We start from the raw sequence: 12122 nt of genomic DNA on the forward strand, positions 1-12122 counted from the left end.
CTTTGACCAAGCTGCCTTAATTCCTTCTGATGTGGCTCGGTGTGAAATGTATTTGTTTTGTCTTTAAAAAAAACCACTCCTGTGAAGAGCCTTGAGACATTTTACCACGTTAAAGGCGCTATATAAATACCAGTTGTTGTTGTTGTTGTGCGCAGAGACGGCGCCGAAGGGGTTACACAGCCTTTGACCCCGCCCTCTCATTGGTCGGGTCGGGCCGCGCGCGCGGGGGGGCGGGGAAACGCATGCGCACGGCCAATCAGCACAATGGAGGCGGGCAGGCCGCACACGGTGCTGGTACAGCTACTCATTGCCGCTCTGCTGGCGCACGCCCTTACCTCTGAAAAAGCCACTAAGAAGGAGCCGCCGCAGCAGGAGTGTCACCACTACGCGGGCGGCCATGTGTATCCAGGCGAAGCTTTCAGAGTGCCAGGCTCCGACCACTCGCTGCACCTCAGCAAAGCCAAGAGTGAGTAGTCAATAGTCGTGACCCGCTCCCTCCCCCGCAGGGCCCCGGACTGAGGCGGGCGGCTTGGCGCACGCGCGTTGACCCGCACCTCGCGCCCCGGACTGGCGGGCTGCATTTTTGAATCGCAACCGTTACCCGGCCTGGTGCGCGCGGCGCCGCACGTGAGCGGGAAGGCAGCGATCCTTGCCAGAGCCGCGCGCACCCCTCGGGCTGTGTTGGACTGTGCCGGAGTCGTTGCTGTTTTGAGGTTCAGGCGGGGCAGACTAAGACACCCGGGGGTGTGAGGAGGAGCAAGGGAGCAGCTGGGCTGTACCGTCAGTTTGGGTTTGTTTGCCGAGGCGGGACTGTGCCCCGGGTAACGGCGCTACTCGCGACACGTTGCACATCGCTCACTGGGCCCGCGGCCCTGCAGCACAGCAACAGGTCGATGCTGGTGTTTGTGGTCCACCCGAGCCGCCTCCCCCGCCTGCTTCACCTCACCTCACCCTGCCCTCCCGCTCCGTGCACCCCACCGAGCTTCTCCTCAAATACATCCCTCTGAGGTGTAACATCTGACCACTTCACACCCCTGGTTACTTAACTGATGGATTCAACCAGGGACTGATGGATAGAGGATAGGCTAACTAACAGAGTCGGGATAGATGTTCATTCTCTGGTTGGCAACCAGTAACTAGTGAGATGCTGCAGGGATTAGTGTTGAGACCCCCAACTATTTACAATCTATATTAATGACTTGGAAGAAGGGACTGAGTGTAACGTAGCCAAGTTTGTTGACGATACAAAGATGGGAGGAAAAGCAATGTGTGAGGAGGACACAAAAAAATCTGCAAAAGAACATAGATAGGCTAAGTGAGTGGGCAAAAATTTGGCAAATGGAATATAATGTTGGAAAGTGTGAGGTCATGCACTTTGGCAGAAAAAAATCAAAGAGCAAGTTATTATTTAAATGGAGAAAGATTGCAAAGTGCCTCGGTACAGCGGGACCTGGGGGTACTTGTGCATGAAACACAAACCGTTAGTATGCAGGTACAGCAAGTGATCAGGAAGGCCAATGAAATTTTGGCCTTTATTGCAAAGGGATGGAGTATAAAAGCAGGGAAGTCTTGCTACAGTTATACAGGATATTGGTGAGGTCACACCTGGAATACTGCATGCAGTTTTGGTTTCCATACGAAAGGATATACTTGCTTTGGAGGCAGTTCAGAGAAGGTTCACTAGGTTGATTCTGGGGATGAGGGGGTTGACTTATGGGGAAAGGTTGAGTAGGAATTCAGAAGAATGAGAGGTGATCTTATCGAAACGTATAAGATTATGAGGGAGCTTGACAAGGTGGATGCAGAGAGGATGTTTCCACTAATGGGGGAGACTAGAACTAGAGGGCATGATCTTAGAATAAGGGATCGCCAATTTAAAACAGATGAGGAGAAATTTCTTCTGAGGGTTGTAAATCTGTGGAATTTGCTGCCTCAGAGAGCTGTGGAAGCTGAGACATTGAATAAATTTAAGACAGAAGTAGACAGTGTGTACCATGTACAAGATGCACTGCAGCAACTCACCAAGGCTTCTTCGACAGCACCTCCCAAACCCACGACCTCTACCACCTATAAGGACAAGGGCAGCAAGCACATGGGAACACCACTACCTCCAAGTCACACACCATCCTAACTTGGACGTATATCGCACTCCTTCATCGTTACTGCATTAAAATCCTGGAACTCCCTCCCGAACAGCACTGTGGGAGTACCTTCACCACACGGACTGCAGCGGTTTAAGAAGGTGACTCACCACCACCTTCTCAAGGGCAGTTCATAGAATCGTAGAAATTTACAGCACGGAAGGAACGTTAAGGGGTATGCGGAGCGGGTGGGGAAGTGTAGCTGAGTCCATGATCAGATCAGCCATGATCTTATTAAATGGCAGAGCAGGCTCGAGGGGCTGTATGGCCTACTCCTCTTATTTCTTATGTTCTTATTAGCAGAGAGGTAAATAACCAGGGGGCATAGATTTAAGAGGGGGTTTGAGGTGAAATTCCTTCACCCAGAGGGTGGTGGAGGTCTGGAACTCACTGCCTGAATGGGTGGTTGAGGCAGAAACACTCACCACATTTAAAAAGTACTTGGATGTGCACTTGAAGTGCCGTAACCTACAGGGCTATGGACTGAGAGCTGGAAAGTGGGATTAGGCTGGATAGCTCTTTGTCGGCCAGCGTGGATATGATGTAAATTTCTACGATTCTATGAATTGCCCTTGAGAAGGTGGTGGTGAAGGTACTTCCACAGTGCTGTTAGGGAGGGACTTCCAGGATTTTGATACAGTAACGATGAAGGAGTGCGATGTATGTCCAAGTTAGGATGGTGTGTGACTTGGAGGTAGTGGTGTTCCCATGTGCTTGCTGCCCTTGTCCTTATAGGTGGTAGAGGTTGTGGGTTTGGGAGATGCTGTCGAAGAAGCCTTGGTGAGTTGCTGCAGTGCATCTTGTACATGGTACACACTGCAGCCACGGTGCACCGGTGGTGGAGGGAGTGAATGTTTAAGGTGGTGGATGGGGTGCCAATTTAAACGGGCTGCTTTGTCCTGGATGGTGTCGAGCTTCTTGTGTTGTTGGAGCTGCACTCGTCCAGGCAAGTGGAGAGTATTCCATCACACTCCTGACTTGTGCCTTGTAGATGTTGGAAAGGCTTTGGGGAGTCAGGAGGTGAGACACTCATCGCAGAATACCCAGCCTCTGACCTGCTCTTGTGGCCACATTATGTGGCTGGTCTCGTTAAGTTTCTGGTCAATGGTGATCCCACAGGATGTTGTTGATGGAGGAGTCGGTGATGGTAATGCCATGTGTACATTGTGTTCAAATCTCCCATCATCAACCCTCTTCAAAAAACCTACCCTTAATCCTTCTGATCGAGCATACTATCGCCCCCATCTCCGACCTCTCTCTCCTCGCCAAAGTCCTTGAATGTGTTGCCTCCCAAATCCATTCCCTTCTTTCCCGTAATTCCATGTTTGAAAGAAAGCAAGAAAGATTTGAATTTCTATAGTGACTTTCACGACCACTGGACATCCCAAAGCACTTTACAGCCAATGAAGTACTTTTGAAGTATAGTCATTGTGATAATGTGGGAAACGCGGCAGCCAATTTGCACCGAGCAAGGTCCCACAAACAGTAATGTGATGATGACCAGATAATCTGTTTTTGTTGTGTTGATTGAGGATAAATATTGGCCAGGACACCAAGGATATCTTCCCTGCTCTTCAAAATAGTGCCATGGGATCTTTTACGTCCACCTGAGAGAGCAGACAGGACCTCGGTTTAACGTCTCATCTGAAAGACAGCACCTCTGACAGTGTAGTGCTCCCTCAGCATGTACTATATTTATGTGCTCAAGTCCCTGGAGTGGGACTTGAACCCACAACTTTCCGACTCACAACTGAGTGTGCTACCCACTGAGCCCTCCAACTTGAATCCCTCCAATCAGGTTTCCGCCCCTGCCACAGTACTGAAATGGCCCTTAGTAAAGTCACAAATGTCATTGTGACGTGGTAAACTATCCCTCTGCGTCCTTTCGACCTGTCTGTGTAGCCTTTGACGCAGTTGACCACACCGTCCTCCTCCAAAGCCTGTCAACTGTCGGTGAGATGGGTGGGACTGCACTCGCCTGGTTCCGTTCTTATCTATCGTAGTCAGAGAATCACCTGCAATGGTTTCTCTTCCTGCTCCCGCAACGTTGCCTCTGATGGGGACCCCTCCTATTTCTCATCTACATGCTGCCTCTTGACGGCGTCATCTGAAAACACCCGTCGGTTTCCACATGTACGCTGACAATACCTAACTCTACCTCACCACCACCTCTTTGGACCCTGCACTATTTGATTTGCCATGCTGCTTGTCTGCATCCGGTAGTGGATGAGCTGAAATATCCTCAAACTAAATATTGGGAGGACTGAAGTCTCTTTGGTCCCTGCTACAATCTCTGTTCCTCAGCTACTGACTCTAACCCTCTCCCTGACAACTGCCTGAGCTGAACCAGATTGTTCACAACCTTGGTGTTTGACCCTGAGAAGAGCTACCAGCCACGCATCCACTTCATCACCAAGACTGCCTACTTCCACCTCCGTAACATCGCCCGACTCCGCCCCTGCATCAGCTCATCTGCTGAAACCCTCATCCATTACCTTCAGGCTTTACTATTCTCATGCTCTCCTGGCTGGCCTCTCAGCTTCCATCCGACATAAACTTGAGCTCATCTAAAACTTGGCTGCCCTTTCCTAACTCGCACCAAGTCCTGTTCACCCATCACCCCTGTGCTTGCTGACCTACATTGGCTGCAGTCTGGCAACGCCTTGATTTTTAAAATTCTCATCCTTATTTTCAAATTCCTCGCCCCTCCTTAGCTCTCTCATCTCCTTCAGCCCTACAACCCTCCCGAGATATGTCTGCTCCTCCAAGCCTGGCCTCTTGCATATCCCCGATTTCAATTGCTCCACTATTGGCGGCTGTGCCTTCAACTGCCTAGGCCCTTCCACCTCTTTCCTCAAAACCTACCTCTTTTTTGCCAAGCTTTTGGTCACCTGCTGTAATATCTCCTTGCGAGGCTCAGTGTCAAATATTATTTGATAACACTCCTGTGATGCGCCATGGGACATTTTACTACGTTAAAGGCACTATATAAATGCAAGTTGTTTAAAGCATGGTTGAGAAACGTACATTTTGACCCTTTTACTGGACTTGTCTTTTCTCTTCGCCTCTCCTGCAAAGGAACATAGCTCCATTGTCAATTTAGGTGCTTCTGTCAAAAACTCTTAAAGACAATGAAACAATTTTTTTGGAGTCCAGTTTCCTTCCATTTTGAAACAAAATACTAATATCTGCATTAAAAACAAAATTTAGGGGTCACTGGATTAATGTTACAGATCTTGGGGTTCTGACGCAGAATTTTGAGACTTGAAACATTAATCCTTCCGTCCTTTCCATATTGCTGTATGTTTCCAGCATTTTGTGTGTTTGTTTGTTTGATTCATTTTGTGTTTGTTTGATTCATTTTGTGTGTTTGTTTGATTCATTTTGTGTGTTTGTTTGATTCATTTTGTGTGTTTGTTTGATTCATTTTGTGTGTTTGTTTGATTTCCAGCATCTGCAGTATAAAATAATCATCTAGCAATCAGGGTTGACGTGGCAGAAATGCCCATGAACTCTCAGCTTTGATTGCATTTGTGTAGTTTTTGGTTCAGAAAAGACTATGCTGCTGCCAGCTGGATCTAAAAACATTTGCACACTTGTATTGCACTTCATCACATCTCTAAAACATCTCAAAGACATTATAAATGATGAATTATTTTAGTGTAGTGACTGCTACATAGGTGACGTGGCAACCGTGTTGACAAAATCGCAATGTGAACTAGGAATGCCCTGTGCCTGAACTTGTTCCTGAATAATAACCTTGAATCTAGTTGTCTCTTGGGAGAGTTCAACGACTCTGCCTCAAACATTCATTCTGACAACACATTCTGGTTGATGATTCTGCCCCCATCGCTCCGACCTGTTACTGATGCCTCATCCATGCCTTTGTCAAGTGCAGACTCAATTATTCCATTGCTGTTCTGGCCGGCTTTCCATCCTCCACTTTTGGATAAACCTCAGTTCATCCAAAACTCTACTACTTGTATCCTATCCCGTAGCAAGCCCCATTTACCCATCACCCGTGTCCTTGTTAACATATATTGTTAACCTAGTCCTCAGTGCCTCAAATTTTAAATCCTTGTCTTTGTGTTTGGATCCCTTATGTGCCCTTCCCTATCTCCCAGCCCCACAATCTCCCCCCTTCCACTGCCATACTTTCTCTACCTCCTACTCCGGCCTTTTATCCATCCATTCCTCCCCCCCCCCCCACCACCCGCTTTACCCATTTTCTCTCTTCCATTGCGCCTCCCTAATGCCATCTGTTTGACCAGCTTTTGGTTCTCCTCTGTTTGGCATTCATTTATTTCTGATTACGGTTTTGAAGTGCATTGGGACCTTTTTCTACGTTATAGGTCACTATAAATGCAAGTTGCCATTCATTACTCTCTGTAAAGGAATACTTCCTGACATCTGCCCTAAATTTCATCAGATTCTTCGCTTGCTTCATCATATGCAAGTTTGATTGGCTGTTCTTCAAGGTTTTCTGCAAGGTTGTTACAATTGGGGATGTGAAGAAGCTCCTGATCAGTCATATTCTCCCATTGCTGTCAAACTGAGACAAAGTGTTCCTATAGGAATTGCAGATGCCAAGTGATGGTGCTTTCACTACTGAAACAAAGGCCACACTACTTGGAAATATTTTAATGCCGTGTAAGGTAGTAAGAACTTTTGCCATAAGGATGCTACCTGGTTGCTGAGGCACATGAAGTCAAGGCATTGCAAAAGGGTATTCAGTTGTTCAAAGGAAGGCCACCATATAGGAAAGTTTAACCAACAAGGGAAGTGGGCATCATGAACAAGACTGGCATTTATTGCCCATCCCTAGTTGGCCTCGGATGTGGTGCTAAGCCACCTGAAACCGCTGCAGTCCATGTGATGAAGGTACTACAACAATGCTGTTGGGTAGGGAGTTCCAGGATTTTAACCCAGTGTCGATGAAAGAATGCGAATATATGTCCAAGTCCGGATAGTGTGTGACTTGGAGGTTATGATGTTCCCATGCACCTGCTGCCCTTGTCCTTCTAGGTGGTGGAAGTCTGATGAGGCTGCGTACAGGGAGGTTAAAGTAACAGTGACCTCAGTCTTTATTAAGATACTCCAGAGTGAGTGACGGGCCTTAGGGGCCGGCTTATATACAGTGCTCCCAAGGGATGCTGGGATCCCTTGGGACTTCAGGGGATGCGCTCCCTGGTGGCGGAACATGGGAGTGCATGCTTTACAGATACACAAGTGGGTTTGGGAGGTACTGTTGAAGAAACATTGGCGATTTGCTTTTTGAGAGTACTGGTACATAACTGCAGGCATGGAATGTTTCAGACCCGAGCCTTTAACCTCTTTTTACACTTCCTTCTCCTGATTTTTCTCTCTTTCCCTCAATGGTCAATATCTAACGTGTTGTAAAATTGTTGTGAAGCGCCTTGGGACGTCTTACTAAGTTAAAGGTGCTATATAAATAAAAGTTATTATCCTGCAGTAACCATTGAACATAGATGTGATACAGGAGGCCTCTGGTTACAGCTCCTAAATCCAGTTGCTTGCAAGGACTTGACTTTGGCACTCGTCTTTACTGGCACTAAAATAATATTGTTCGAGAGTCTTCCATCTCATTGCCCTGCTTGTGCACCGTGTAGTTTGTCCATGACACTTTAATGCATGATGTGTGCATGTGGCAGAGCATTTGTTGCTGTCCAACTTTTTGGAGTGAACAAAGCTATTCACTGTTGCAAAAAATTAATCTTGCCTTCTGTCAAAATAGCAAATCCATGCAAATAATACTTTTCCATGTGTAGCATACTAACCCCATTGGCTGGCCGCCGTCTCCAATGGCAGGCAACTCACCTGTCTGAATCATGGACGGCCTGCAAGAGTGCAAAGTCTGTTAACTGATTCTGGATTTCTCTCCACGTAGTTTGGACCCTGCGTGAGGTTGAGTGGATGCTACTTGATTTCTGAGGCACAGGATGTTGTGTTGAAACTTAGAAGTAAACTGCTCATAGAAGATCCCAACAGTACTACTGAAAAAGTGGTTTGCTTCTTTCTGATCACAATATATGGAAGTTGAGCACTCAATGGAGCAGGTTGCTTTGCAATAACCACTCAAGCTAGATGTGATACAGGAGCCTTTGCTACTATCTCAATACGCCATGTCTGTAGATAAGGTCATCAGTGTGCTTCACCTACTGTGTACCTTCTTGGAACCCATGGCAGGGGCATGCTGCATTGGAATGAAGTTCAGAATAACCAGGGAGAAGGAGAGAGCAAGGAGAAGCAAGTTGCCAGTGGTATGTTCCAGGTTTTGATTTGGTTGAACTCCATGACAATGACCTGGTCAATCCCAATTTGAAAACTTGTGCCATATATTAACTGTTTTGTGACTGATTCAAGGCTTGCATTTATTGCATCATTTTCTGTAGTAAAGGAGAATCGTGTTAAAACCTAATCGGAAGCTCCCGTGGCATTTTATAACATGGGGTTAATGGATTGGAAGTGTGAAACATAATTCCATTCAAGTTTCCATACATGCCCCTTTGAAACTGAGATGTTTCCTCACAAAGCAGTCCTGCCCAAATGCCTGCAGTTTATGGGCCATCAGTCAATTGAAGGAACACAATAAGGAGAGTGCTCGATGCATGCTAACCAGAAAGGTACCTTGGAATACCGAATTATATGGAAATAAAGTCTGATTTGTGGTGATCATTTGGACTGCTGTTTGTGCAAACATCCACTGCCCCTACAAGTTCCATCTCTGACTGCTTAGGAATAATGTTGACTTTGGTTGTTAGAGTAAAATAGATGATATGGATTCAGCCGCTTGCTATATATTTCTCCTGATTTTTCAATTCTATTGTATAATGGGCAGCTGAATCAATATCGCTCGTTTTACACTATTGCCCAAAGTCAATTACCTCCTTGTCTTGAGGAACAGGGTATTTACTCTAAACCTGTGTTTTATCAAATTTCATATGTATAGGCAACTTTCGATTATCCGGGTGCCTCGGGGATTGTGCTATGCCGGGTAAATAATTTTTCTGTTAGAGCGAGTTGACAAAGTTAAAACTTCAGTGAAATCGGCTACAAACAGTTACAAGGCAGTTAAGTACGGACATTATCGGCATGCATGCAGGTGGCCTTGAGGAGGAGATTGTCTAGCTCCGGAGTTCTGGAGCGCGCTGCCTTCCCGGGCCGAAAGGACTCCGAACGCACCGGCCCGATGCCTTCCCGGGCCGAAAGGACTTCCGACATCACGGCAGCCGTGAGAGACAGTGGCTGCAGCAACGCGCACGCGGAATTTTAAATGCAGTTACAATGGTTTCCCGTTGCATCCATGTGCGGATAATCGAGAGTTGCCTGTACCTGAGCCCGCTGTCCCAATTGGGAGTGTCTTTATACAATTTGACATCCACATGTCACAGATCAGTGCCCTCTCAAATCTCTCTTCCCTCCCAAAATGGGACCAAATGACTTTGGAAGATCCCCAAGATGTTAAATTCTTACAGTAAGGCCTTCCAGAGCTGAAGGATTTCGACCCTACAGCTCGGTCAAGTCCAACATGGACTGGAGGTGCAGTCTGCAGCCGAAATTAGATGTATTTCTTACCCCAGTGATTCTTGAACTTTTTCTGGACACGTCCCACTAAATGGTTGTCCTGTGGATACACAATAGGTCAGCGAGGGATGGCATTTGAATATGAACGGAGTCGAGGGGGAATACAAACTCTACCCCCTTTCAACACAGCCACAAGTCATCATTCATAAGCAATCCCTCGAAATCGAGGATGACTTGCTTCCCCACTCTAAAAGTGAGTTCTCAGGTGACTATACAATCCAATACAGGAATTACAGTCTCTGTCACGGGTGGGACAGACAGTGGTTGAAAGGGCTGGTGGGGAGTCTGGTTTGCCGCACGCTCCTTCTGCCTGCGCTTGGTTTCTGCATGCTCTCGGCGATGAGACACGAGATGCTCAGCGCCTTCCCGGATGCTCTTCCTCTACTTAGGGCTGTCTTTGGCCAGGGACTCCCAGGTGTCAGTGGGGATATTGCACTTTATCAGGGAGACTTTGAGGGTGTCCTTGAAACGTTTCCTCTGCTCACCTGGGGCTTGCTTGCCGTGTAGGAGTTCCGAGTAGAGTGCTTGCTTTGGGAGTCTTGTCGGGCATGCGGACAATGTGGCCCACCCAACAGAGCTGGTCGAGTGTGGTCAGTGCTTCGATGCAGGGGATGTTGGCCTGATCAAGAATACCGACGTTGGTGCGTCTATACTCCCAGGGGATGTGCAGAATCTTGCGAAGATATAGTTGGTGGTATTTCTCCAGCGATTTGAGGTGGCTGCTGTATATGGTCCACGTATCTGAGCCATATAGGAGGGCGGGTATCACTACATCCCTGTCGACCATAAGCTTGGTGTCAGATTTGAGGGCCTGATCCTCGAACACACTTCCTCGGGCGCCTGCAGACTGTGCTGGCACACTGGAGGTGGTGTTGAACCTCGTCGTCGATGTCTGCCCTTGCTGATAGTAAGCGCTCGACGTAGGAAAGTGGTCCACGTTGTCCAAGGCCGCGTCATGGATTTTGATGACCGGGGGGGGGGGGGCAGTGCTGTGTGGCGGGGTCAGGTTGGTGGAGGACCTTTGTCTTATGGATGTTTAGTGTAAGGCCCATGCTTTGGTATGCCCCGGTAAAGATGTTGATGATGGCTTGGAGTTCAGCCTCTGTGCACAAATGCAAGCGTTGTCTGCGTACTGTAGTTCGACGACAGAGGATGGGACAGTCTTGGATCTAGCCTGGAGGCGAGGAAGGTTGAAAAGGTTCTCACTGGTTCTATCGTGTAGTTCCACTCCAGCAGGGAACTTGTTGAGAGTGAGATAGAGCATGGCAGCGAGGAAGATTAAGAGGGTTGGCGCAATGTCGTAGCCCTGCTTGACCCTGGTCTGGACGTGGATTGGGTCTGTAATGGATCTGTTGGTCAGGATCGCGGCCTGCATGTCGTCGTGGAGCAGGCGGAGGATGGTGACAAACTTTTGGGGGCAGCCGAAATAGAGGAGGACGCTCCATCGTCTCTTGTGGTTAACAGTGTCAAAGGCCTTTGTGAGGTCAAAGAAGGCCATGTACAAGGGTTGGTGCTGTTCCCTGCATTTCTCTTCTCTTGACGTCGTCGCGTCATGAAGATCATGTCCGTTGTACCCCTTAGTGGACGGAATCTGCATTGACTCTGGGAGCAGCTCTTCAGCCACAGGGGGAAGATGGTTGAGGAGGATTCTAGCGATTATTTTCCCTGTGGCCGATAGCAGGGAGATTCCTTGTAGTTGCCGCAGTCGGACATGTCCCCCTTTTTAAAGATGGTCATGATTACGGCATCTCTGAGATCTCCCGGCATGCTCTCTTCCTTCCAGATGGGAGAGATGAGGTCATGCATTCGAGCCAATAGTGCCTCTCCGCAATACTTTACTGCCTCATTGAGGTTTCCATCTGCCCCCGGTGCCTTGTTGTTCTTGAGTTGACAGATGACCTTTTCTACCTCGAGCAGGGCTGGGGTTTTGCTGAGATAGTAGCGGGTAGCATGCTGCGGGATGGAGTCGAGGACACTCATGTCAAAGGTAGAGTCTCGATTAAGGAGATCTTCGAAGTGCTCCTTCCAGCGGGCCCTGACTGCATTGGTGTCCTTGATGAGTGTCTCCCCATTGTTGGCCAGCAGTGGGGTGGGGCCTTGGGCCGTAGGTGGACTTGACTGCGGTGAAGAATCCTCGCACATCATGGCTGTCAGCCAGCTGCTGAATCTCCTGTGCTTTCTCCACCCACCATCTGTTCTTTAGGTCCCAGGTTTTTTGTTGGACCTCGGCCTTCAGCCGTCTGTACAGCTGCTTTGCTGCTCCCAAGTTGGGTTATTGCTTTAAGTTCAGAAATGCCCTGCACCTGCGGCTTATTAGCTCCTGGATCTCCTGGTCATTCTCATCAAACCAGTCCTGGTGTTTTCTGGTTGAATGAC

General features: G+C 48.1%; 1 protein-coding gene across 2 annotated transcripts in view; it reads left to right on the plus strand.

Annotated features, from left to right (window-relative positions):
- The first annotated feature begins 239 nt into the window (after window positions 1–239).
- prdx4 (peroxiredoxin 4) overlaps window positions 240–12122 on the plus strand; it is a 42099-nt gene continuing 30216 nt past the window's right edge. For both annotated transcript variants that reach the window (XM_070894168.1, XM_070894166.1), the window contains exon 1: window positions 240–466. In XM_070894168.1, coding sequence (XP_070750269.1) covers window positions 265–466 — 202 coding nt within the window. In that variant the 5' untranslated portion in view covers window positions 240–264. The remainder of the gene's footprint in view (window positions 467–12122) is intronic.

This window comes from Pristiophorus japonicus, chromosome 11, assembly GCF_044704955.1.
Source record: "Pristiophorus japonicus isolate sPriJap1 chromosome 11, sPriJap1.hap1, whole genome shotgun sequence".
NCBI classification, from domain to species: domain Eukaryota; kingdom Metazoa; phylum Chordata; class Chondrichthyes; family Pristiophoridae; genus Pristiophorus; species Pristiophorus japonicus.